General features: G+C 52.7%; 1 protein-coding gene across 1 annotated transcript; it reads right to left on the bottom strand.

Annotated features, from left to right (window-relative positions):
* Positions 1-1,292: 1,292 nt before the first annotated feature.
* On the bottom strand, positions 1,293-6,033 carry RNF112 (ring finger protein 112). Its single transcript, XM_012651408.1, has 14 exons — positions 5,842-6,033; positions 5,630-5,670; positions 4,517-4,802; positions 4,124-4,330; positions 3,851-3,982; positions 3,550-3,654; positions 3,255-3,305; positions 2,895-2,951; positions 2,738-2,815; positions 2,519-2,636; positions 2,195-2,364; positions 2,065-2,118; positions 1,866-1,940; positions 1,293-1,763 (listed from the first exon to the last, which is right to left on the bottom strand). The coding sequence occupies exons 1-14, from the start codon at positions 5,893-5,895 to the stop codon at positions 1,293-1,295; spliced, it is 1,899 nt and encodes a 632-aa protein (XP_012506862.1). The 5' UTR covers positions 5,896-6,033.
* Positions 6,034-27,455: the final 21,422 nt, after the last annotated feature.

Here is a 27,455-nt window from a genome sequence, read left to right as displayed (position 1 = left end):
AGGAGAGACAAGAGGAGCAGAACCTCAAGTCTTCGTGGACGAGCCCAGAGCCTACGAAGGTGGCCGTGCTCTTGGCCTTGGCCTGAGCCCTTCTGCAACCACCGAGTGGGGACCTCTGACACTCAACCCCTCAGATCTCTCTTAAGTCCCAGTCTCCCTGTCCCCATCCATGTGTCCCATCATGGAACCCTTTGGTTCCCCTCATCCCACCTGAAGCCCTCTGCGTGCTGAATTCCGTCTCAGTGATGCACTGGGAAGCTGACACTCATGTACACATATTTTATTTCTCATAAAATAAAGGATGATGTGCTCGCCCATCCTTTACAGTTCAGTGGCCTGGAAGCCTTCCTAGCAGGACTTTCTGTCCCGTGGAGACAGACAACCTGACACCGGGTGTCCGTCAGGGTGTGGTGTTTGGGGGACGGCATCTTCTACAACAGAGCAGAGTGGTCTCACAGGCCCGTGGAAAGGATGTGCTTAAGGATAGAACTTGTTCACTTTATTTTCCTTGCAAGAACTTGATAGAATCTAGTATAAAGTCTGTCCGGCTTAGCTCAGAATGCAATGAAAGGTGTTACTCTTTGGCATTTAACCTGTTGTAGTGAGGGCTTTCCACAAAGGGCCCGGCCCAAGAGAAGGCCTGCGGGAGGCCCGGGCAGGGTGGTTTGGGGGCACACACAGGCTCCCTGGGGCTGTGGCCGGCAGCGGGGAGCTGCCTCAGTCCTGCTGGAGCAGGCTTGGGAAGAGCCTCAGGGGCAAATCTCTCTGTTCTGGGGTCTGGGCCTGGGGCTGCCCCACCCCTGGCTCTGCTCCTTCCTTCCCTGTCTTCCGCAGCCCCTCGTCGGTGCTCCCCGCTCCTGAACACCCAGGCCAGTGGTCCTGGGGCTCCTCCCATCTGTGAAAGGACAGGCTTCTTGACCACCCAGAGCTGGACCTCCAGGATGGCACCTGCTCAGCCTTCCTACCGTCCAGGGACATCGGCGAGATGAGCCGGGTGGGGAGGGTGGAGCCTCTGACGCAGCCTGTCTGGGACGGCAGCAGACGGCAGTCATCTACAGCCAGAAACAGGCCAGCTGCCCCTGAATGCTGCCTCCTGGCCCCGGAAGCCTCCTTGGGTTCCTGGAGCCACTGAGTCCCCAGCTCAGCCAGCCGCCGCCTGGACACTGGTCATTCAACCAGGGCAGTGTGGCACACTGGGGCACCTCGGAATCCCTGACATCACCCCTCCTCTCCTCTCTGCCACTCCTCCCCCACCTCGCATCTCTCCTGCCCTTTAACACCTCCTGGGGCTGTTACTCTTCCTGGAGAAGGGGCTCTCGGTCCCCTTCCTGCACCCTCTCGTCCTCCTCCTTCTCCATGCAGCCCACGGTGGCAGCTAACCCAGCGCCCACGCCACCCCCGACGACAGCGGCCCCCGTGGCCCCCACTGCAGCTCCAGCTGCCACCATCCCGGCCTCGGCAGCCAGTGCCGCTGCTGCCATGCCCGCGCCCACCACGCCCCCTGCCAGGCCCATGAGCCCGGCCCCCACGGCGCCCCCCACGGCAGCCAGGTGGCCGCAGAAGCGCATCGTGTAGGAGTCCATGAAGGCCTTGGCCGTGGCCTGCAGCTCGGCCTCCAGCGCCTCCAAGGTCTGCTCTCTCCCCTTGCACAGCATGGCCACGCCGTGGCGAGCCAGGATGGCGTCTTTCTGCGTGGACAGGAGGTTCCGCATGGTATCGGGCAGGACCCGCAGCGCAGAGAATATGCGCTTGGTGGCCAAGTCCTGAGGTGGGGAAAAGAGGAGGTGCCCTGACCTGGAGACCTAGACGTGCCCTCCCCAGCGGCCCCGCCTGCGCACGCCGGCGCCCGGGCGCCCAGGGCTCACCTGCTGCCGCACGTACTCCTCAAACTCCCTCTTGGCGGCCTCCGCCTTCCTCAGGTCGTGCAGCTGAGCGGCCATCTGTCCACAGGAAAACCCAGACTGCCTCCCTCCCTCCCCCTCAGCCAGGGCACCGCCTGTCTCCTCGCCTCCACTCCCAGGGCCAGACCCCCGCCTCCCTCCCGGACCGGAGCCCCGGCCCTACCTCGGCTGGAGACGCGAAACCCGGCCCCGTCCTGCCCATCCAGCCCGAGAGGTTCTGCGGAGACACCATGGCCAGGTCAGGGAGAGCAGGCCGCCAGCCCAGGCGCTGGGTCTCCAGGGAGTTTTCCCACCTTGATCTCCTGAGCGAGCTGCTGCCCTGTGAGCAGGCGTCTGTCCCCCCTGGCCACTGCGCGGCCCTCGTTCCAGTACCCCTGGCAGCGGCTCTTAGCGTGCTGGGGGGCCGCGCTCAGCACATCGGAGACGTAGGCCCCGAGATGGTGGTGGAAATCGCCACCCGTATCTGAGGACGAGATTCCGCATGCTGAGGAGACAGGGGCTTTGGGAGGAGAAATGGTGTCAGGGCCGGGAGAGATGGGTACTTCGAGGGGCTCTGGGTGCCGGGCAAAGAGAAGCGGGGGCAACACACGGGAGGTCTTGGCTCCAGGGACACTCACTGCCGGGGCTCCCTTGGCCTTTGTCTGTCCACCGCCTCCCCGGAGTGGGCAGGAGGTAACAGCGGGCTCGTCTCCCGTGGAGCAGCTCCTGGACCTTGGGGTACTTGCCGGACAATCTCTGAGAGATGGGTTGAGGAGAGCACTGAGTTCGGGCACCAAGCCTCCCTCACCTCTGCCCTGGCCCCTGGCCCCTCCATCCCTGCCCTCCGCACTGCTCACCTGGAGGATGTCACCCGCGTGCCCCTGTCCTGCCTGCTTGGGGTGGGATGAGTCCTGACGAACTAAGAGATCCAGGTGCTGGAAGAGAAGGGGTCCTGCCACCAGCAACTGAGGATGTCAGGTCTGGGGCTGACAAGTCCAGAAATGAGTGTCTCACCTGAATTGGCACCATCCCATAATGCTTGCCCATCACCTCGGCCACTTGGACAAACATCTGGGGTGGGGCACAGACAGCGTCAGGGCTGGGCCACTTCGAGGACCATGGTCCGTCCCGAGCCCGTCTCCCCACCTCCCTGCGCCTGCTGTGGGAACCAAGCTTCCCACTCCCAGTTGGGGATTGTCCCGCCTCTCCCCAAATGCGGCATCTCAGGCTTTGTCCTCTGCCCTCAAACCCACCAACCCAGTTCAAGTGTCCTAAAGCCCTAGGCCAGAGCGGGAGGCACCGGTTCCCTTTGGCTCAGCCCGGCCCTGTGGGCAGGCCAGGGATGGGTGATGCCCCACAACAGCAGTCTCTCACCTCCAGGTAGTCCAGGTCTGTATCTTGCAGCTCCTGGGAGGCGCTGAGGATCTGGAACCAAGAGCAAGATGTGAGAGGGTCCGCAGGGCCAAAGCCACACTCGGAAGACCCTGGTGAGGAGGGGGCTCCCTGGCAGCCTCAGAACATAGGAGAGGCCCCGCACGGTATGGTGGTCCTACAGGCCTTCTGCGGCCCCCGTGACCATCAGCCCGCCTTTACCGACTGGGTGCAACCTCCCCCTCCGGGAGCACCCCCAGAGTCTGTGGGATGCCTCGGCCGGAGGCAGCACCCCCACCTGGTAGGAGCTCAGCATGGAGGTGAGGGCGCACAGCTTGATCCTCGTCTCTCTGCTCAGCTCCGGGCTCATGGCGTCCCCTGTGTCCACCAGGAACACAGCCACCTATGCGGGGTGGGGGACGAACCAAGGGGCCAGGCCTGTCTCGCTCCTCCATGTCCCCCGACCCTGCCTCTGTCTCACCCAGTCTTCCTGTCCTCAGATCCCCTCCTCTTTGTCCATCTCTGCTTTCTCTCTCTTCCCCTCTGCCCCCCCATTCCTTGAGCCAGCCCGACCTCCTCCTGCCCTTCCTCCCCCTCACCTTCCTCCCTTCTTTCCCCAGCAGGAAGGGATGGCTCCACATCCATATGCCCCTGGTGAGGCCATTGGCTCCCCAACCACACCCCTGCAGGGCACCCTCTCCTCCTCTCAGCCAGCCGCCCTGGCCGGACTCCTGCAGGGGAGAGGAGGGAGAGGACCGGTTGGTCTGTTCCTGGTCCCCACAAACCGGGGCTCCAGACCCACTGCCCTGCCCCAGAGCCAGGCTGGACCCCCAACCGTGCCCCCTCCAGCCTCTGCCCAGCCCTGCCCTCACCAGGCCCGGCAAGCCCCGAAGCAAGTGGCTGAGAAGGAAGGACTTCCCTGAGTGCTGCTCCCCCAGGACAGCAAGGAGGCAGACCGGGGTGTCCCTGGCCAGGGGGTGCTTCAGGCAGCGGTTGATGGCGCCCATCCTGAGGATGAGGCCCCCGGAGGCGCTGAGGCGCACCAGCAGCAGCGGCTCCGCCCGCGCGGCACAGGCCTCCTGGGCAGGGAGACAGAGGCGTCCCCTGAGCATCGAGAATGGAACCCCAAGTCGAGTGTGTCCAGCCTGGAACTCGTGTGCTGTCCTGACATCGTGGAGTAGGGCCAGAGCCACCCCCTCCTCCTGGACCTGACTAACCCAGAGCCCTCTCTGTCCCCCATCCTGCCAGAGGCGCAGCCCACGGACCTGCGGCACGGGGGGCAGTGGCCGCTGCGGCAGGAGCTTCATCTTCTCCCCCAGACTCCGGAGCCCCTTCTTCTGCTTGCAGATCTTCCGGCACTCGGGGCAGCAGGGCGGCTCGCAGCCTGGGATGCGGTGCGTGCTGAAGCACCGAGCGCAGAAGTCGTGGCCACAGGCCAGTGAGATGGGCTCGCGTAGCCTCTCCAGGCAGATGGAGCAGGGGGGAAGCTCCCGGGGCACCGTGGGCCGGGGCCCCAGGCCCAGCTCCAACTTGGGGAATGGGGCATGGGACCTGTGGGGCAGGACAGGCCGTTCAAAACCAGGCTGTCTGTCGGGTGCACGGGGATACAGCCAGGGTTTTGGAGGAGAGGCGCACAGCTTGGGGGTGGAGGTCTCCTTGTGCCACTTCAGTTTCCCCTGGGGCCTCCACAGACGGGCAGAGCTGCTCCCAGAGAGGCTGAGCTCTGCCCTTTCCTCACTGACTGCACCCCGGGAACTGCGGCCCCCAGAGCAGGGGCAGCAGAGCAGTAGTGAGAGAATCCGAGAAGGAGAAGCCCTGGTGGAACTGGCCCCACCACGTTTCAGCCATGCAACCATGGCCCCGATTTCCTAATTGTCCCAAATGAAGGGGTTAGCAGCACTAGCCCCAGGGGACTGTTGAGGGGACCATCCGAGAGGATGCGTGTGCATCTGTCTGCCCAGCGACTGGTACAAACGCTCAGGACAGTCCAGCAGCAAGCCCCCGAGGAGGTGCTGCCTTCAGCCAGATCTCCCCAGGCTGATGTCCCCTACAAACCCCTGCTTCGAGGACAGCAAGGAGGGGGTGGCAGACTCCTGGTGCCCAAGCAGCCTGTTGTGCAGTTGGGCAGATGGCTCTGGATCTTAGAAGATTCCTTCCCCTACCGGCTCTGAGCTGGCATCCACCTCCCAGGAGCACCCACTTGCTTCTCCCCATCCCTCCCTCCACAGCCTGGCGGATCCGGCCTCCCTCTCCCTCCCCAGGGCAAGTCCTCCAAGACTCCGCAGGCTGGTGCCGCAGGGCTTGTGTGCGACCAGCCGTTTCCAGCTGACCTGCTGGGCCCTCTGCACCAATCCCAGCCCACAGGCCCTGCCACTTACCAACTGTTGCTGCTGTTTCCCATGAAGCTCCGTTTTCTCTCCTTGGAGAGAAAATTAAAAAAAAAAAAAAAGATATTTAGAACAGAATCCAGACTTCTGTCTTCATCCTGGGTTTCCAGGGCCTGTCTTCCTCCCTCCCCATACCCTTCCCCCTTCCCAGGTGGCCCCTTCCCACCCCCACTCTCCTCCCCATCTTAGGACTGAAGACTTGCCCGTTTGCCAAGCCGATGACAAAAGGAAGTGACTGACAAGGCGGGCCTCGGCATGGGAGGCTGGGATGGGGAGAGGGTCCGGGCACAGACAGGAGGCCCAGAGACCTTCAAGCAGAGGTAAGGATTGCTTTTCTCCTGGAAGGGCTAGCCGGTCTGTGGCAGGCGGAGGGTGAGGTAGGGGGATGGTCTCCCGAGTTGCTGACTCCCCGTCAGAGCTGGAAAAGAAATGTGACAGTCGGGAAAGAGGAGGCTGCTGCTGGACTCACCCCAGGGGGAGGAGACAGGGCTGCGGGTACCAGGGCTCCGAGGAGGGAGGGATGGAGCCTGGCTCAGAATCCCTGGCAGGGGCTGGGATGCAGGCAAGCCGAGGTGGTGAGTCGCCATGGAGACAGAAGGGAAAGATAAGGACAGGGAGGGGGAGGGGGATGACGGAGGAAGAGAAGCCACGTGGGTGCCCCAGCAAAGACAGAGGGCGTTCTCAGGTGGAACCATGGACCAGCACTGCCCCTGCTGGGCCAGCTGGGGTCCTTCCAGGGTCACAGGAGGGTGGGCAAAGAGGAGGGATGTGGGGAAACAGGAAAGAGCACCACGGGGGCTGACCTAGAGACAGGGAGGTCAATCATCCCTTCATTTCCTCAGCACCTACTGTGTGCAGGGCCCCTTGATGCCACGACACTGCACGTGGCCCTATGCATCCTACCACTCTCCCCAGGGTCATGTCACCGGCGCCCAGCCCAGCTGCAGCCTTCCTCAGCACCCCTGGGCCTGCATGTCCCCTGATGTCTTTCTCCCAATGGCTTTCACCCTGCCTCAAATTTAGGAGCCACGTCTGGACCTTCTAACTGCCTCTTGACTGGGCTCCCTGCCTCCTCCCATCCACTCCCGGGGGCGCAGCCAGCACATGCACCTCCAGCACAGCTGACCCCACACTCCTCAAACAGATGGACAATCGGCCTTTGCTTACCGACACTTACGGAGCACTGGGCACTGTGTCTGGCAGTGGGGTACAGCCCGGAGCAAGAGAGGAAGAGCCCCATGCTCCCCGAGACTCCAGTCAGGCAATGCAGAGGCAGTGCTGGGATAGAGGTGAGGGTGCAGACCGGGAGGGGAGGGAGGGGTGGCAGGTGACCCACTGAGCAGGGAGGCAGGGAAAGGCTGTCCAGGCAGAGCAAACCACACGCACAGAGCCAGAGGGGAGAGCGCGTGTGGCCCATTCTCAGGAACCAAGGCGGTCCGGCTGGCCTGGCAGGAACATGCACTGCCACGATGGGAGCATCAAGGCCAGGAGCCAGCCCAGCCTGGGGTGTGCAGGACCTAGGGAGCCAGAGGAAGACATGTGGGCTTCATCAGTCAGTGTCCCAGGAGGGCAGGAGTGTGTTCTAGAAGCCTCACTCTTGGGGCTGGCTGTGTAATTTGGAGGCTTGGTGCAAAAATGAAACTTCGAAGCACCACCAGCGGCAGAAAAGTCCATCTGCCCTTCCCATGGGCCCCTCTCACGGCTGACAGGCAGCCCCTGCCATGGTTCTGCTGGAACATGCCCAGTACCTGGATTGGGGTGGGTGAGACACCTATGCTGAGTTTCAGCCCCATGAAGGGACAACCACCACCTTGTCACACCCCAATGTGGGCCAATCCAGAAGTCCCAATCCTCCTTGAGCCCACATTCAGGCCTCCAGATGGAGGGGGCAGCAGAGGTGGGGGTGCCAGGGGCTGGGAGTGGGCAGCCAATACCCGATGCTGGGGAGACAGTGTGAGCCGGAGCTCCAAGCTCGCAGTGCATGCTCCGTTTTCCCGACAGACCTCACTCACAAAGCACAAATTCAAAGCTGAAATCATTGGGTTGCAAGATAGTGACCACACAGCACTGAAGCCCAGGCACAGGGCCCTTCTGAGCTCTGGCCTTGAGTGACTGCACTGGTTGCACACCCATGAAGCCAGCTCTGGTCACTCTGGCTACTTCGTGGACAACGAAGTGGAGGGGCAGGACTGGAGGCAGGTGGAGAGGCCAGGAGGGCTGCTGGGCAACTCAAGGCTACAGCGGAAGTAGAGGTCCCCCAAGCCCTGGCACCCGAGAGAGGGCACCCCTGAGACACAGTGCGAACATACCAGGCAGATGTACAGGTGGAGAAAGACCATGCCTGTTCCAGGTGAGAGCCTTCTGCTCCTGGGTAAAGCCCAGCCCCTGCTCCTTTGGGATTGGAAGGCCCCCGATGGTATCTGGGGCTCTAAGGGGAACCCCCAGCCCAGGGAGGCTGGCTGTGGTGGTCAGGCAAGGGCAGCCCCATTCTATTTTTGAGGCTCCACTAGTCTGTGAGGCTACAGTCTATGAGAATGTTTGAAACCTAATGGAAAAAGTTAGGGTCTCTGAACCGTGAAAAGAAAACGTCAAAATAAAAACTAATACCTGGTTAGTTCAATGTCCACTACCCCTCACATTATGTTGGCTGGTAAACTCAGCTTGTGTTATCATCCATAAAGCCAGATTCAAATCACATGAGTGCCACTGATTCAACAAATGTCTACTGAGCACCTACTAAGTGCTGGGCACTGTGCTAAGTTCTGGGGAGTCAGCTGTGACCAAAGCAGAAAATAATGGCTGTGAATTGTTCAGACGTCATAATAAATAATTCTTATCAAAATGCAACATTATAAAGAATATACAAATCCTTTCAAAAATATTCATGGCAAAAAATGTCAATTCCACTTGGTTAGGGGTAACAGGTGTCTTAATGTGTTTGCATGGATGCAGAGGGAGTCCTGCCGAAGGTCAAAGGGCCTGGGGCCAGCAAAGTTCTTGAGTCTGGCAGGTAAGGCCCTCACAGAACACCTACCCCGGATGGACCCCAGCACCTCTGGAAAGGAATGGAAGAAACTCCACTCTGCCTAGGTCCTTGCTTTCTAATTAGGGTGAGGATGCCACACAGCCCCCATGGTGTCCCTGACTGGCCCTAACCTTCCCCAAGGATTCAAAGGGACAGGAAGGGCCACACTGAGCCAGGTGTGGTCCTGCAAGGTGGGTAGGCCCCTGGGGTGCTGCTGGGGCTGAGAGGTGACTTGAGTGAGAGTGGAGTCCACGGGAGGGTCGGGTGGAGGGAGAGGCTGGGTTTGAGGTGTGGGAGCTGAGCTGTGGGAGGAAGCGAACTGCAGGCCCTAGAGACAGACATTCATCCCTCTATCTGTTGTCCATTCGTCCAACAATTATTGGCTGAGTTGGGGTGAGGTGCCAGGAATGTGCCCACAAGCCACTCAGACAAGGTTTCTGCCTTCAAGAACTTGCACAGAGTCAGAGAAATATGGGCCTGAGAGTCCCGAGGCCCACTGGGCCAGCTGCCTGCACCATTACCTTACTGCATGGCCTGGGGGAGGGACCTCAGTCATTTGTCCATCGGCCAACTGTTTGGCGTCCAAGGTTCCTGCCCTGGGTGGCAATGACTGTGTGTGGCATTTGGATTTGGATGGGGTCCAGGGAGTGCCAGTGGGAGCCCCTGCGTATCCCACCAGCTCACGGCTCAGGGGCTGGCAGGCCCAGGTGCCTTCCGAGCAGGCGAGGCTGGCCTGATGCCGTGCTCACGCCCATGCAGGCCTTCCTCCTCCCGCCCCACAGCAGGTCGGCGCTCTCCTCCCAGCCGGATCCTGAAGCCAAAAGCTCCCAGGCCTGTTCTCCCTCTGCCTCTTCCCTGCTGTGGACCAGGCTCCTGGTGGCCCAGCTCAGGCCAGTGACCTCCTGACCTCCTGACCTCTGGCTCCAGCTTCTGGGCTGGGAGGAGGTGAGGGGGTGGACTCATTTTTGAAATAACCAGATTCGGGAGCCCAAAACACAATCCCCAGGCTGGGTCCCTATTTGGAGAGGTTTCTGGGTCCCCTGATGTGGCAAGAGCTGGCTTCACACACCGTACACACAAGTGCACACATGCACCTGGCCAATGCTCCACCCCCTGAATACCCTTCAGTAAATTCTCACACGTGCACGGTGAAGATACTACCCCATGCTCCGCGTGTTCGCTGTGTCCACATGCACGTTCACTACTCTGTTTGTCTGGTGCAGACCTACAGCATTCACACACGTGCACTCAGACTCACAACTGCACTTGCACACTCACACACACACGCTCACTCACCGCTAGGCCTCATGCTCACTTACACGTGAGCTCACTCTTCCTACCACACACACAGATACACGTCTCACATCATTGCCCAACAGGCGCTGTTCCAAGCACTTCATGGGATGAACTCACCCTCCATAATGCAACCTATGAGGGAGGTCCCATAGCACTCCCATTTTACAGATCTGGACATTGAAGCACAGAGAGGTTAAGTCGCTTGTCTAAGGTCACACAGTTATTAATGGCAGAGTTGGAATCTAAATCCAGGCCATCAGGCTCCCCAACCCAAGCTCTTAACTACTATATTCTATGGTCTATTTGGTGGCAGAAATGAAGTCAATTATTGTAATAAGCCTGGGAAAGAGTTTGTAGTTTTGCTCCGTCTCAGTTTGCAGTGACTTGCCTTAGAGTAGAAAAACTGGCCCAGCCCCCATCTACGTAGAGTCCTGGAAATAGGCAGCTGAGTTCCAGATGGTTCTGCCCCAGCTTTCTGTTGACCTGGGGTGAGTCCCTGATCTTCTCTGGGTCCAGTTTCCTGGTTGGAGTGTTCCCACTCCTCTCCCGCTTCCTGGCCTGGGAGCTTCCCGAAGGAAGGAGGCAGGGCAGTGCCCACCAGGAAGGCTGGCACAGGGGGCACTGCTCTGGTGAGTAGGGTTTTAGTCTGTTGGTGCCACCATAACACAACACCACAGACCGGGCAATTTATAATGAACAGGAACTTATTTAGTTCGTGGTTCTAGAGGCTAGGGGTTCCAGATCAAGGGGCTGTACCTGATGAGGGTCTTCTTGCTGTGTTGTAACATGGTGGAAGGCATCACAAGGGCCATACTCATCCTTTTATAAAGGAACCCACCCCCAAGGCAAAGCCCTCATGGCCTAATCGCCCCTTAAAGGTCCCACCTCTCAACACTGTTGCTTCAGGGATTAAGTTTCCAACACATGAACTTTGGGGGACACATTCACCATCCATTCATCTTCCACCCACCCATCCACCCATTCATCCATCCATTCTCCATTCCTCCATCTATCCATGCATGCACTGGTTATCGACCTATTTATCCATCAAGATAAATTCATTATCTATTTATCTACCCACTCACGCAATCACCGAAGTTTTCATTATCCATCCATTAATCCAGCCACGTATCCACCATTCATTTTTTATATTCTTTTATTCATTCATTCTCCAACTACCCATCCCTACATCTCCCATGCATGTACACATGCATGACTTCCTCCATCCACACACCTGCCTCTACATATTTCCTCCCATCACTCCTCCACCCATCCGCCAGCCATTCTTACACTTTCCCATCCATGCATGGGTTCATCCATCTGACCATGATACAAATTTATGTTAACTATACATCAGGCATCACAGGAGGTTCTTGGAATAGACTCATGGATCCTCATGGTGCTTCTAGTCTATGGGGGAGACAGAAAGGTAAACAGACAAGTATGGGGTGATAAGCTCTCTGATGAGGTGGAGTGGGAAGAGGTGCAGGAAGACCAAGCAAAGGCACCTGGGAAGGCTTCCTACACAAGCAGCACCTGAAGGATGACCATGAGGTGGCCAGGCAGAGCCGTGGGGATGGGCTGACAACATTTCTGGCGGAGAGGCCAGCCCATGCAACAACCCAGAGGTGCGAGACAAATAGCCCAGCTGGAGCGTAGCTTGTGCAGCGAGGAGAGGTAAGGGTTGGCCAATCACATGTAAGCCCTCCCACCTTGTGGTGGTGAGCTGGGGATGGGCCATGGATGTCCAACAGCCCTGGCACCTACACCAACAGGGCTGCCTTCATGCCCTGGGTCCTCACCTTGGCCCTGAGGTACAGCAGCATCTGCTCCCCATGGCTGCCCTCCTCCTGCCCTCCAGGCCCAGTGGCCCTCCTTGCTGTCAGCCTGGCCCTCACCCAGGCTGTGTCCGTGTCTGGCCCCCTCATGTGAGCATCAGAGGCCAGGCTTTCCCATCAGCAGCAGGAGGAAAAGTCAAGCTCCTTAGCTTCCCTTTCAAAGCCCCTGATCATCAATCTGGTCCTAAACTTTCCGAAGTAATGATTAATAATAGTCATAACACAATCACCCAACATTTGCTTAGCAATTTAGGGTTTACAATGTGTTGTCACACGAGCTACTACAGGCAGTCCCCGGGTTACAGACAACAGCATTCCATGTTTACGAACAGGCTCCCAAGTCTCCCCATAAGGATAATTTATAATTAAATAATTAAATTGATAATTTAATTATCAATTAGTTTCTTCCGTGCATGTAAACAAATCCGCATGGCGTAGGCAGTTCGTTGGTGCAGCATCTTTACTCTAGCGCTAGTCTCATTTTTTATACAGTCACTTACACACAGCATCACTTTCGTCTTAACTTTTTTATTCGATTTTTGTGAGTCTATGTTTGCCCTCATGACCATGGGCCTCCAAAGAGAATGTCTACTGCAAGTCCTGCAGTGAAGAGACAGGTGATTACAATGGAAACAAAAGTAGACATAATTAAGTGTTTGGAGAAAGGCCAGACACCATGATTTGCTGGGAAAGCATTAGGCTCCAGTTGCTCGACTGCTAGAAAGATTATAAAGGGTAAAGTGAGAACAGTGAATAGAGCATGTGAAGGGCAGTGCTCCAACGAAAGCGTCAATTATTACTGAGGAGCGTAGTGGATTAATTATTGAAATGGAAAGATTATTATTGATTTGGTTAGAAGATCAAAATCAGCATAACATTATTAGTCTAGTGTTGATGCAACATTAAGCGAATGTTAACCTTTAATATTCTTTTTGAAATTTCTCCTATCTCCCATTTAAACTTTTTGTGTGAGTTTCTTTTTATGTTCTGTTGTTTGAACTAACAGAAAGAGCACAGTAGTTTCTGTAACTTATTATTACAGTACGGGGTATTATTATTATTATTATTATTATTACAGAATTATACTGTATTATTAGTACCACATATGAGCCATTACAGTATTATTATTATTACCGTATATGCGCTGTTCATCAGAGATCCGAGTTACAGACAAATCCAACATAAAGACATTCTCAGATACGTAACTCACCGTATCCCGGGGACTGCCTGTACTGCAGTTGATTCTCACAACACAGTGACTATTAGCCCTGTTTTCTGAATGAAAAAACTGAAGCTCAGAGAACTGAAGAAATCGTCCAGAGACAGCCCTGGAAGGAGATCTTGCCCTGACTCCCAGCCCCATGTCATCCCCTCCTCCCTGGCCTGCTGTGTGCTGTGGTCTCCCGACATCCCCGCCTCCGCACCTTTGCCTGGAACGCGCTCACCGTTTTCCACCTGTCCACATGAGAATCGTCACCCAGGCCCAGATTGGCTCAGACTTCCTGCAGGGAACCTCCCCCCATCCTTCTCTCCTCCCTTTTGCTCCTCAAGCACTTAGGAAACACCTCCTATGTACCAAGCATGGTGCTGGATGTGGGGACTACCACAAATAACAAGATGTGGTCTGTTAAATAAAATGTGTAGGAAGCCATTGGTTTGGACTGAGTCCATGCTGGTAGAGAAGCAGCGCAGGGGACAGTGGGAGCCCAGAGGAAGCCCCTCACCCAGACTTGGGAGTCATCAAGGAGCAGTCTAATGGATGAGGGAAGTTAACCGGGGAAGGCGTTGGGGGTGGGACTCCAGGCACAGCAGCAGCATGCGCAAAGGCCTGGCGGCAAGTCCCCAGAGCCAATTCAGTGTGGGTGTGGCTGGAGCACAGGGTGAGGGTGGGCAAGAGGGAAGGGCAGAGGCAGCATGAGGGGGCTGAGCACTGGTCAGTGGAGAACAGACTACGGAGAGCCACGTGCCAGATTTTTGGATTTTAGCTGCCTGACAGTGGGAACCATAAACGATTTTAAGCAGGGATACGTATGACCAGATTTGTGTTCTTGAACCATTCCTCTGAGCACCCATGGCACACAGACTAGAGGAGACAGCGCGCTATTTTAAACAGCCACTTCACGGTAGGTGCCTTTGAGTGTTGACCAAGTCCTCAAACCAGTCCTCTAGTGACAGACATCTAGAGCATCAAACACTTTGCTGTAACAAACAGGGCTGTAGCGACTACTGTGCTCACGCCGCTCTCCACCGGAGTATCATTTATGGACAGCCTCGGCAGCACAGAGCGTCGGCTCGCATCTTCACCTGTGCCCGTTTCAGCTCTGAATGTTAAAGGATGAGTCTCACATTTTAGTCAGCATTGCTAGTTCGTTGTGGAGTTTTTAGGTTATCTATCTGGTTATCTATGTTGTCAAAAACAGAAGTATTTTTTTTTTTAATTAAAGAGGTAAGATTTAAAGCATCCCAAGTGCCCAGTTATAAGTAACTAGGTGATGGTTACATAGCCACTGTAGACCCGGGGTCACTAGGCGAAACTGTTGCTGACCGGTGGGCACCTGGAGGCCTGTCCATTACACTGGGCCCACTCCTGATGAGAGCTGAGGGGCTGTTACTGATTCTCACATACAACAGGCACATGTGGACACCTCCTCCAAATGCCAGCCGCGGGCTCCTTGCTTGAAGAGGACACAGGCTGCCCTCAGGGGCTCACTCCGCCAACCCTGCCCTGCAAAGCTGACAGCAACGGCAGAGGCTCCTGCGTGGGGGCGGTGGTCAGGGAGCACATTTACAGTGGCTCTTGGGAGAAGAGGACAGATGGAAACGGGATGGGGGGCACTCCAGGCAGAGGGAAGGCCTCAGCCACTACCAGTCTGAGAGGCTTTGAGAATGTTAACAAATGGAGTAACGCCAGGACAAGGTTACAGAAGCTGAGGCACATTCTTTCAAGTTTGCGATGGATGCCTTCAACAACAAAGAATTCATTTGGTAATGAAAGCTGAAGGTCTAAATTCAATGCCCTGTGTGAGTTTGCTCAGGCTGCCATAACAAAGTACCACAGACTGGGTGGCTTACGCATTTATTTTCTCATAGTTCCAGAGGTTAGAAGTCCAAGATCAAGGTGTCAGCAGGGTTGATTTCTTCTGAGGCCTCTCTCGTTGGCTGGCAGATGATGGTCTTCCTCTGGTGTCTTCACATGGTCGTCCCTCTGTGTGTCCATGTCCTCTTCTTATGTGGAGGCCACTTATATTGCAGTAGGGCCCACCCTCGTGACCTCATTCTTAACTCAATTTCCTTTTCTAAAAGACCCCATTTCCAAATGTAGTCACTAGGAGTCAGGCCTTCAGCATATGTATTTTTTAAAAGGACCTAAGGGGACAGCTAGCATGTGAGTACGGGGAGGAGAAGCTGCAGGGCCCTGAAAGTTCCTGATGTCAGTCTGAGAAAACTGGACTCTGTGCCTCCACAATAACAAGGACTGACCACAAGAGTAGAATTTGCAGTAGAACTTTTGGACCCTCGCTCCAGCAGTAGGCATGGTAGAGAAGTCAGAAAGGGGAAGAGAAGCTAGGGGAGCAGCCTGTGGGTGGGGGAGGAGGGGCAGGAGGTACCTGGAGGCAGGGCCCCCTCATGACCCTCAAGGTGGGTATTAACCACCCCCATTTTACAGATGAGGAAACTGAGACTTGGAGAGGATAAACAACTTCCCCAACCCTCATACCAGTTTCTTACACTGAAGCCTCCACAGCTAGAACAGTCAGGCCTGGGGTGGCCCAAGAAACATTTACTGAATGCATTGAAAAAAGCAGGAAAGACAAAATTCAAATATGGGCTGTCTGCCTCCAAAGGTATGCAGCCTGGGGCACAGGGGATAGTGGGGGTAGGGGTGGGAGGGCAGGGACAGGAAGGTGGGCTGCAGAGGCAGGGTCAAAGCAGGATACACAAGTTGGGGACACTAACTGACATGGGGGATAGCAGGGAAGAAAGGAGGTGAGGATGGTCAAGTTAGAAGATACTTTGAGCGCCTTTCCGGATGTTCACGCTGGCTGGCAGTCCTTGGTGGCTGGCAGCCAACCTACCCTCATGCATCATCTCCTACCCTCCAAATCAGAAATGTGACCAGGCTCCAGACCCCTCCCTGCCTCTGTACCACCCGCACACTGCCCATCAGGACCAGGGGGCTGGAGTATCCAGGCAGTCAGCCAAGAAGGTGACAGCTGTGGCCAGCCGGCCCCTGTGGAGCAAACTTCCCCCCTGCCTGGGCTCTCAGAGTCCCTCCCAAGGCCTCACTCCTTTCTTCTTTGTCAAAGGAAAAGCCAAGAGATTCCTAATTCCTACAGAAGGGCCTTAGGCAGTAGGCCTGAGGACAGACACCACAGATAAAGTTTCCCATTCATTTATTACATTGATAAGAACGATCACATGTATTTACTGGGCTTCTGCTTCATGCTGAGTCCTTCATACAACAGAATCACCAATCTTCCCTGCTTTCCTCCAAAGGTGAAAATATTGGCTCCCTTTTACAGATGAGGAAACTGAGGCTATCCAAGTAACTCACAGCCAAGTCTACCTAGCTTCTAGTGTATGTGTGTGTGTCTCTCTGTCACACACACACACACACACACACACACACACATGCACACACTCATTCATGCATGCACATGGTGTTCCTCCTTCCTCTCTTTCTAACCCCTGGCCAGTTGCTCTCCCCGTCACAACCCTACGATCCAGGGCTGGCCAGAGCAAAGCAGCTACAGCAGGCATGCCCTTAGCAATCCGTAATATAGCATGTTTGTTGACAAAATGAAGTGGAGTCACTGTGGAGCGAGGTTAGGCAATAGGAAATTAACAGCTGACCTCAGAGGTCAGGAAAGAGGGCGTCCAAAGGCTGAAATTTGCTTCTGCTTCCCGACAGTGAGTCTGATGGCAGAAAGAGCAGGGGTTCCCCACCCACATCAGATGGCCTTGGACTGCTCAACCCCGACAGACGACCCAGTGCCAAAGAAGAGGGATGTGGTCAGCCAAGAGGCCCGAGCAGACTCAGAAGCAATCCCTGGAGCCCAAGCCATGCCACCCCACCACACCCCACCCACAGTGGCCACCGGGAACACATGATGGTACCTGAGAACCCTCAGGCCACCAATCGTTTCCCTGCCTCTCACCAACCCATCCTCCACCTGGAAGCCAGCCAGATTTTTAAAGATGCAAAAGAAAGTATATCACTCGCAGGATGAGGGAGCTGCTGGGGTTTTAGGAATCTGGTGGTATTTCCCAGGTACACATGCATGTAAAGATTTGTCCACATCACTGTAAGTCATACCTCACTGTAATTTTTTTAAGGGACTTCCACTTTCAGGAATATGGAGTAGCTTTATTTTTTCCTGTACTTCCTGCTAAGAAGAACTGAAAACCTTGGAACTCACATATTAGACAAACATGAGAAGACTATGAAAGGTGGAGCGAAGAAGGCAGACAGGCCAGGGACCTCAGGACCTGAGAAAGAACACAGCAGCGACTCCCCTGGGTTTCTTTTTGTCTTATTATCCCAGACCAGGTACTGGAGAAGCCAACAACCTGGAAACACCAATGGGCAGAACAAGAACAACAAGAACAACAAAGCCGCTCTCTATAGCCAAAGGACCAGGAAAAGGGCAGCCCAGCAAGACAGAAAACCCTTAGACAATAAATACCGCACTGCAGCCAAACGCCACAGGAAAGACTGCAGCCCTACCCCACCCATGCTGCAAAGGCTGAGCAGAGAGCCAGCCCTCCCCCTCACTAGGCTACTGCCTAGCCCCAACACTCCTGGCTGGGTGGTGTCAGGGAGGGCCAAGTAGGGAGCCAGGCCTTGTATCCCAGTGGTAACAAGCACTCTCCCCCATCCCATAGCATTAGTGGAGAACACTTTGGGAGCCAAAACTTGCACCCTGTCCAGCAGTAACAGGGAACCCTCCTTGGATGTCAATGGAAGCAGAACAAGGAACTTGGACTTCTGCCCTCACCTTGCAGTACTGAGGCCGTGCCACCCCTTCCCCTGTCAGAGGGATATCAGAGGAAGCCAGCTAAAACAGGTTTAAATAAGACCCAGCATTTCAAAAAATAATACAAAATGTCCAGGTTTCAATTAAAAAGCACTCATCATACCAAAAACCAGGAAGATCTCAAACTGAGTGACAAAGGACAATTGATGGATGCCAACACTGAGATGACAGAGATGTCAGAATTATCTGACAAAGATTTTAAAGCAGCCATGACAAAATGCTTCAAAGAGTAACACACTGCAAACACACTTGAAACAAATGAAAGCATAGAACATCTCAGAAAAAAAATTAGAAGCTATAAAGAAGAACCAAATGGAAATTTTAGAACTGAAAAATACAATAACCAAAATAAAAAGCTCAGTGGATAAGCTCCACAGCAGACTAGGGGGCGGGGCAGGGTAGGGAAACAGAGGGAACAATCAGTGAATTCAAAGACAAAACAATAGAAATTATCTAATTTGACAACCAAGAAAAAAAAGACTGGAAAAAAATGAACAGAGACTCATGGACCTTGGGAACTACCGTATAAGAAAAGATCTAACATTTGTGCCATTGAAGTCCTTAGAGGAAAGGAGGAGGGTAGGGCAAAAAGAAGTACTCAAATTGGTAATGGCCGAAAACTTCCCAAATTTGATAAGAGACATAAACTTACAGATTCAAAAAGGTGAACAAATCCCAAACAGGATGAGTCAAAAAAATTCATGGCTAACCACATCATAATTAAACTTTTGAAAACTAAAGGCAAAGAAAAAAATATTTAAAGAAGTTAGAGAGAAACAACACCTTATCTAGAGGGGGAATATAATTCAAATGACAACAAATTTTCCCTCAAAAACCATGGAGGCCAAAAAGATATGTCACAATATTTTTCATAAAAAAAATTTTTTTTCCAAGCCCACATGGTTTCCCTGGAAAATTCTACCAAGCTTTAAAAGAAGAATTAATATCAATTCTATCTGTCTTCTAGAAAATAGAAGGAAGAAGAAATACTTCTCAGTTCATTATGAAGCTAGTTTTACCTTGTACCAAAACCAGATAGTACTAAGAAAATAAATATCTAGACCAATATCCCTCATGAATAGACGCAAAAATCCTTAACAAAACATTAGCAAAGAAAAATCAGCAATATATAAAAAGAATTATACACCGTGACCAAGTGGAATTTATTTACTTTCATCCAGGGATAAAAGGTTGGTTCCATATTTGAAAATCAATCCATATAATCCACCAAATGAACAGGCTAACAAGGAAAAACCATATGATCTTACCAATTGGTGCAGAAAAATCATTTGACAAAATTCAACACTCCATTAATGATAAAAAATTCTCAGAAAAATAGGAATACAGGGAAAATTCCTCAACTTGACAAGGAACATCTAAAAAACCTATAGGTAACATTCTACCTAATGTTGAAAGACTGGATGCTTTCCCTCTAAGACTGGAACTAGGCAAGGATACCTACTCTTACAACTCTTATTGAACATAGGATTAGAAGTTCTAGCAGTGCAATCAGGCAAGAAAAGGCATAAAAATAGGAAAGGGTGAATTAAACCTGTCCCTATTTGTAGATGATGTAATTATCTACATAAAAAATCCCAAGGTATCTACAAAAAGATAACAAAGAAAAGAACCTTGACTTAAGACTCACACTTTCTACAAATATTAACTCAAAATGGATTACCAACCTAAATGTAAAATGCAAAATTATAAAACTTTTAGGAAAAAAATAGAAGAAAATCTTTGGGACCTAGGACTAGGCAAAAAGGTGCTAGACATGACACCAAAAGCACAATCCATAGAAGAAAAAGTTGATAAATTAGACTTAAAATTTGCAATGTGTGCTCCATGAAAAACTGACCCTGTCAAGAGGATGATAAGACAAGCCACAGAATGAGAAGAAATATTTACAAACCACATAGCTGACACAGGACTAGTATTTAGAACATATAAAGATTTCTCAAAACTCCAGCAATAAAAAAGCAAACAGTCCAATTAGAACATGAGCAAAAGACATGAGCACACATTTCACTGAAGAAGATATACAGATGGCAAACAAGCACAGGAAAAGATATTCAACATTGTCAGCCATTTCAGAATTCAAATTAAAATCATGAGATATTACATACATATGAGAATGGCTAAAATAAAAAATAATGACAATACCGAATGCTGGCAAGGATGCGGAGCAACAATCATTCATTGCTGACAGGAATGCAAAATCATATAGCCACTGTGGAAGACAGTTTGGCATTTTTTAACAAAACTAAGCATACTCTTATCATATGTTCCAGTAATCATGCTCCTTGGTATTTACCCAAATGAGCTAAAAATAAATGTCCATGCAAAAACCTGCACCTTTGTTCATAATTGCCAAAACTTCAAAGCAGCCAAGATGTCCTTTAGCAGGTGAATGGATAAACTGTTTTATATCCAGACAATTAAATATTATTCAGCACTAAAAAGAAATGAGCTATCTAGCCATGAAAAGGCAATGAAGGAACCTTAAACACATATTGCTAAGTGAAAGAAGCAAATCTGGAAAAGGCTATATACTGTATGATTTCAACTAAATGACATTGTGGAAAAGACAAAACTATGAAGACTAAAAAACTCAGTGGTTCCCAGGGGTTTGAAGGGAGGAAGGGATGAATAAGTAGAGCACAGAGGATTTTTAAGGCAGTGAAACTGCTCTGTATGATACTAACAGTGTACAGAGATACATGTCATCATACATTTGTCAAAACTCATAGAATGTACAAGATCAAGAATGAACCTTAATGTAAACCATGGACGCTGGGTGATAATGATGTGTTGATGTAGGTTCATCAATGGTAACAAACATACCACTGGGGGTGCATTGATAAGGAGGAAGGCTTGCGGGTAAGGAGGTATATGGAAACTCTACCTTCTATTCAATTTTGCTGTAAACCTAAAACTGCTCTAAAAATAAAGCCTATGTTTGTAAAAGGAGCAATTGTTGAACTGTACACTTACGATGGGTGGATTTTATGATATGTAAATTATACTCCAATAAACCCTTCAAAAAGGAACAAGTAGAAAATAAAAATAACATGATAGCTAATTTTTTAAGTCAATAGAAGTGTTGGCCATTAAGGATGTGCTCTAGAATCAGGATTTATTATAAAACAAAGTAATGGGAAATGTCAGAGAAAAGATAAGAAAAAATAAAAGATCAAGTCAGGAGACACAAAAAAAGTTTAAAAAAAGATTATAAAGAAGGGTACAGACGTTTTTAGCCCGGCATTCAACACCGCCCCATCTCTAACCTGCCTCTCCTCTCAGCCACGTCCTGAATTCCATCAGCGGATGGTGCCCCATGCTATAAAGTGGGGAGAGACACCGAACTGCTCCTAACCTCCCTCCTTTCAGAGAAAGAAAATGCAGGCTGTGAGAAAGTGTGCTCCCCACCAAAAACACTCGCCTGGCCTTGGCTCCAGTGTTGGCCGTCAACACCCGGGCCCTCTCACAATGCCCTCCGCCAAGCTGCAGCCCCGCTCCCGCCGCCTCCGCCTCCCTGCTTTATTTTACACAGTGCTCGCCATCGTTTCACTCTATATAACTTCTGTGTGTTTTCCTCTCTAGCTCCAGGAGGGCTGAGGATTCACTGTTGCCCACACAGGCGTTAAAGAACTCTGTGGTGCTTGTTTTGGCTGTGTCCCCCCCAAATTCATGCTGAAGCCCTGACCCCCGGTACCTCAGAATGCAGGTATCTTTGGAGACGGCGCCTTTAAAGAGGTAATTAAGGTAAAATGAGGTTACAAGGGTGGGCCTGAATCCAATCTGACCTCATATTCCACAGCGCCCACTCGGCCCCAAGGGACACCACATCCTTGTCTGGCCAATGGATGAAGCTGCAGGCCCTGCCCGCCTCCCCTCCTCCACCGAGGGCAGCCTCAACCTTCCAAATAGTTGCTTTCGCTTTGCTGCAGTAGCATTCTCTGCGAAGGGGCCTCTGGGTTGTGGCAGCTCAGCCAAAGTCTCTCCCCCGGCAGACAACCCCATCTCTCTTGTAGCCCCCTTGCTTGGACTGGGAGGACACACCCTCTCCCCTCCTCAGGAGCCTTCTTTCACTCAGGCTACAAGTGAGTTAATAACCAAAGGAGCAGCTTGGCTGCCTGCCAGTGAGACCTACTGGGAGGTGTCTGCTCCTGCAGGGAGACGGGTCTTGGCCTTAGCTGCTGTCCAAGATAAGAGAAAATGCCCCATTCCACAGGCTGCTGTGCTTTTAGAGGAAACCAAAGTAAGACCTTGTGTCAGTCAGGGTCCTGGCAGGAAACAAGAGGTGGATTCCGCTGTTTTGGTTTTTGTAAGAGAATTTAATGAAAGGACTATTTACTTGGGTATGAACATTAAGGACACCAACATGGGATAATGAGGCACCCTGGGACTAGCAAAGGTGAGAGCCATTACCAGCCCAGGCTGCGGGCGAAGGGAGGAAACAGGGTTGCTGGAGCCAGTGAAGGAGGTTACAGCAGGAGCTACAGGCAGGAGCTGTAAGGGGGGTGGGGGTACGAGGTGGCACAGCTGTTGCCAAAACTGCAGTGCCTGTCAGGACAGGAGCCAGGGAGAAATACCCCAACCTCTCTCTCCCCCATCTCCTCCGGTGCCCACCATTGGCCAAACCTAGCTGGAAGCCAAGGCCGTGGGACCCAGTGCTGCCCTCCATACAGGGCAGCCCCCCGCACAGAAGAGGGTGGAGAGGGTCGAGCAGGGCAGAGAACCAGCGCTGGCCTAATCCAGGGACAGGAGCCATCCAACTTGAGCAAACACCTTACCAAATGACATCCAGGAAACACAGGAGTCATCAGACTTTACTCAGCCATTTGGGTTTGACCATTTAGGGTATCAATGACAATGAATACTGAAGAGGGTATTTTGTGTGCCTGCATCCACTTCCCCTCCTACTCTCACACTAATTTTCTGTATTAGAACATCCATGCTGTAATCGGGACCCCTCTCTCCCCATATCAGCCTGGGTCCCATCAAATAACACTCAAATTAGAACAATTTGAGTAGCACTTACTAAAAGGACTGTTTACTGAGGTGTGAGCAGAAGATGGTCCCTTATCTCTGGGCTGATGATACCAGAGCTGTCACCACCCCTAGACCTGAAGGGGCCAGAGGAGGAAGCAGTTGCCCACACTGAGTCAGGGGCTGTGTGGAGATGGACATCCGACAGGACCTAGGCCTCTGGCTGAGGAACAAGTCCAGTCGCAGGGACCTTACAAGGAGAGGAATGAACACCCTGCCTTCACTCTCCTCCCTCCCCTGGATCCTGCCGGGCTCCTCACTGGCTGGCCTCCCGGGCACAGAGCAGGATGGAAGCGGGATGGAGACAGGTGGAGGGGCAAATGGAAGATGGCCAAGGGGTGGGCAAGACGACCCGGCACGGCCAGTGGGATGGGAGCCACCCTGCCCTGTAATCTGGCAGACAGACAAAGCCATAGGCCTGCCCACTGAGCAGCATCACCCTGACAGATCGTCCTACCAAAGGGCGACCACTGCAGACCTGCTTCCAGAGCCAGACCTCCAGCAAAGCCAGAGTCAGTTCTACTGCTGGCAGTGACAGGATCCTGACATAAACATCTTCGTGCATATGAGCTGGGGTCTTTTTCAAAATGATAATGGGCAGAGCACACTGATCACAGCGGAGGGCTGGGGGCAAAGCCACCACCAATCAGCCAGAGACCTGGGACCCAGATACCACTGGGGTCTCCACCACCCCAGAGCAGATTCTCTCCACTCCTGCTTCTCAAATCATTACCTCCCAAAATGAAGCCAGGGCAATGGGTTTCATCTGCTAAACCAAGGTCATGTGGTTCAACCAAACTGCAAGAGAGCCTGAGATTGAGAGCACCGCGCATTACAGTTAGGAAAGGAACCCGCAAACGTGGAAACAGGTTTCCCACCTGGGCAGCCAACAAATAATGTCCACTAACTCCATGCAACCTTTTCAGTATGTCAGAGTACTTCCTTGAGATAGTATCTTCAAAGGATTACTGACCCCTGGTGTGTATTACCAAATTTCCTTCCCCAAAGAGTGAATCTTCAACCACAGCCAGAGAACAGGGTGCCTGCTTTGCTGCACCTGCATATCTGATCATGAAAGAAATTTTTATAAAAACTAGTTGGCAAAATATGATTGATACCTCATATCTTGATTCCCTCTCTCTCTCTCTCTCTCTCTTTTTTTTTTTTTTTTTGGTTCCTACATTCATTAGTTGTATTCCCCAAAAGTCTTCAATACTTCACTTTGGACACATTTTATTATTTGTTTTGATGACTGATTTTTCATTATTTTCCTTTTTGTAGCTTTGTGCTAAAATTAGCTGACATCTGCTGAAAGAAGAGATTAGGATCAGAGTCAGCTGTGTGTAACAGAAAAAAACACCAGAGGCTTAAACTACATCGAAGTTTCTTTCTCTTCCACATAAAAGGGGCCCAGAGAAGGGCAGGCCAGGGTGGCCTTTGACCCACTCAATAGTCATGAGGGACCGTGCCAGCTCCTCCTCTGCCATCCCCTGATAAAGGCCTCATCCCTGGTGTACCAGGTGGTGGCTGGAGCTCCAGCCATCACGTCCAGCAGCACAGAGGGCAGGATGAAGCAGGACTAGTTGCCCACTCTTACCACTCGTCTGTGGGCGCCTTACTGCAAAATTCTGATGTGTGACCTCACCTACCTACAAGGGAGGCTAGACAACAAACTCAGATAAAAATTAGGATCTTACTACTCAGGACTAAGGCAGAATGAATATCGAGGGGCAGCCAACTGTCTCTTCCACAGACAAGGATAAAAATCGTGTTGAAGACAACCCATTCATGTGAGAACAATCAGGATGTTTATGATGATGATGATAGCTAACATTTACTAAATATTACTAATTGTGGGCACTGTTCCAGGCACTTCGTATGTATTACTTAATCCTATGAAGTAGATTCATTTTACAGAGGAGGAAATTGAGGCACAGAGAGGCTAGGTAACCTGTCCAAGGTCACCCAGCTAACAGGTGGCTCCAGAACCCCCAGCACAAGACCCAACTACAAACAGAGACAACTCTTAACCGGTAATCACAGAACGAAGTCAAGGAGGCCGACTGGGGATCTTCCAAGGGGCTTATCTATTGACTCAGGAGTGGAGAGAGGGGAGTGGAGAGAGGGGAGCAAAGCTGCCTTCTCACTTTGCCTCTGAATATTTCCTTTGTTCATCCATTCAACAAATGTCCTTTCATACCACACATTACATTTGCAATTCACTGTCCAAAGCCTGTGTCTGCCACTCCTTTGGGGCAGATACTGTATCCCTGGAGGCCAGCACAAAGTACAGCACAGTAGGGGCTCAGAAGGTATTTGTTCCATGAGTGATATGCGTATCAGGCCTCCTCTCCGCCAGGCTCTGGGATGGGTGCTGAACGCGCATGGATGAGAGACGTGGGCCCTGCCCACTGGTACTCACAGCCAAGAAGAAAAGACGGGGGTAGGGATGGGGGGGGCACACCACAGGGAACAGTGCAGGCAAAGGCATGGGGACCTACAGCGAGTAGTCTGGAGTGGCTAGACTAGTTTATGAGTCACAGCCATAAGGGACATGGTCCTCAAGGTAGGCTGGAGCCAAACTTGAAATTCCTTTCACATCCAAGGTGAAAAATCCAGCCTTAGCTCTGAGGCAATAGGAAGCAGGAGAGGTTTAAGCAGAGGGTGACATAATCAGAGTGGCCATCAAGAACAACTCCTCTGGTGGTGTGCCGAGGACAGAAGGAGAGAGACCAGAAGCCGGGAGATTCAGATAGGGAGAGTCTGAGGCGGGTGGGGGCCAAAGTGAGAGGTCTGGAAGAGGGAGAGAAGGGTGGAGTGAGAAAACACAAAAGAGGCCCCATACCCAGTGTGTGTAAGCCAGACAGAGGGGCCAGGGAGCTGTGGGAGGGGAGAAGGAGGGGGCCTGAGGTGGCCAGAGCAAGAGGAGTAGGGAAGGAGGGGCTGGAGAGGGGCCCTGGCTTGAGCTGGGGCAGACAGAGCAGCTGGACGCCAGCAGCCTTGTGCTCATGGCTCAGAAATGTCCCAGGCCTGCCAGGAGACTGCCTGGCCCCTGCCGCCCTGTCCCCCCACCAGCCCCAGCCAGGCTTCTACATCAGGAGCTCTGAGGCTGCCCCCCAGCCTTCTGCTCCCCCAGAGTGGGCCTCCCCTCAGCAGAACACAGGCACACCTACACTGCCCTCCCCTTCAATGGCTGATGAAACACAGGCCAGGGAAGGAGGGAGAGAGAATAAACAGACATCTGCAGGGGGCCCATCAGGAAGCAGGGGGTGGGCTGGGGTGCCAGGGGGCCCACAGGTCCAGCGGAGCAGTGCCAGATGGGATCCAGGGAGCAGGCGGAGCCAGCAGGGAGTTAACATCTGCAGTGCTTTGCCCAACAGGCCTAATGAGACACAGGTGGTCCCCTGGCCCTGGCCCCACCTCCCTGCCCCCGATAGTGTAAGCTGATGCTGGTTGTCTGGGGAGTGGAGAGGGGGGTTCTGCAGCCACGGGGGGGGGCCAGAGGAGGAAGCAGTTGCCCACACTGAGTCAGGGGCTGTGTGGAGATGGACATCCGACAGGACCTAGGCCTCTGGCTGAGGAACAAGTCCAGTCGCAGGGACCTTACAAGGAGAGGAATGAACACCCTGCCTTCACTCTCCTCCCTCCCCTGGATCCTGCCGGGCTCCTCACTGGCTGGCCTCCCGGGCACAGAGCAGGATGGAAGCGGGATGGAGACAGGTGGAGGGGCAAATGGAAGATGGCCAAGGGGTGGGCAAGACGACCCGGCACGGCCAGTGGGATGGGAGCCACCCTGCCCTGTAATCTGGCAGACAGACAAAGCCATAGGCCTGCCCACTGAGCAGCATCACCCTGACAGATCGTCCTACCAAAGGGCGACCACTGCAGACCTGCTTCCAGAGCCAGACCTCCAGCAAAGCCAGAGTCAGTTCTACTGCTGGCAGTGACAGGATCCTGACATAAACATCTTCGTGCATATGAGCTGGGGTCTTTTTCAAAATGATAATGGGCAGAGCACACTGATCACAGCGGAGGGCTGGGGGCAAAGCCACCACCAATCAGCCAGAGACCTGGGACCCAGATACCACTGGGGTCTCCACCACCCCAGAGCAGATTCTCTCCACTCCTGCTTCTCAAATCATTACCTCCCAAAATGAAGCCAGGGCAATGGGTTTCATCTGCTAAACCAAGGTCATGTGGTTCAACCAAACTGCAAGAGAGCCTGAGATTGAGAGCACCGCGCATTACAGTTAGGAAAGGAACCCGCAAACGTGGAAACAGGTTTCCCACCTGGGCAGCCAACAAATAATGTCCACTAACTCCATGCAACCTTTTCAGTATGTCAGAGTACTTCCTTGAGATAGTATCTTCAAAGGATTACTGACCCCTGGTGTGTATTACCAAATTTCCTTCCCCAAAGAGTGAATCTTCAACCACAGCCAGAGAACAGGGTGCCTGCTTTGCTGCACCTGCATATCTGATCATGAAAGAAATTTTTATAAAAACTAGTTGGCAAAATATGATTGATACCTCATATCTTGATTCCCTCTCTCTCTCTCTCTCTCTCT

Source organism: Propithecus coquereli, unplaced genomic scaffold (genome assembly GCF_000956105.1).
Source record: "Propithecus coquereli isolate 6110/MARCELLA unplaced genomic scaffold, Pcoq_1.0 Scaffold355, whole genome shotgun sequence".
Classification (NCBI taxonomy): domain Eukaryota; kingdom Metazoa; phylum Chordata; class Mammalia; order Primates; family Indriidae; genus Propithecus; species Propithecus coquereli.
This window is presented reverse-complemented; position numbering and strand designations above follow the sequence as displayed.

Coding starts and splice junctions, on each gene's coding strand:
- RNF112 (XM_012651408.1), bottom strand. CDS start 5,895: ATGCCGAGGCCCGCCTTGTCAGTCACTTCCTTTTGTCATCGGCTTGGC. Junction 3,306..3,549: donor CCATGCTGAGCTCCTACCAG/GTGGGGGTGCTG, acceptor TCTTGGTTCCAG/ATCCTCAGCGCCTCCCAGGA. Junction 1,764..1,865: donor AGGAGTACGTGCGGCAGCAG/GTGAGCCCTGGG, acceptor TCCCCACCTCAG/GACTTGGCCACCAAGCGCAT.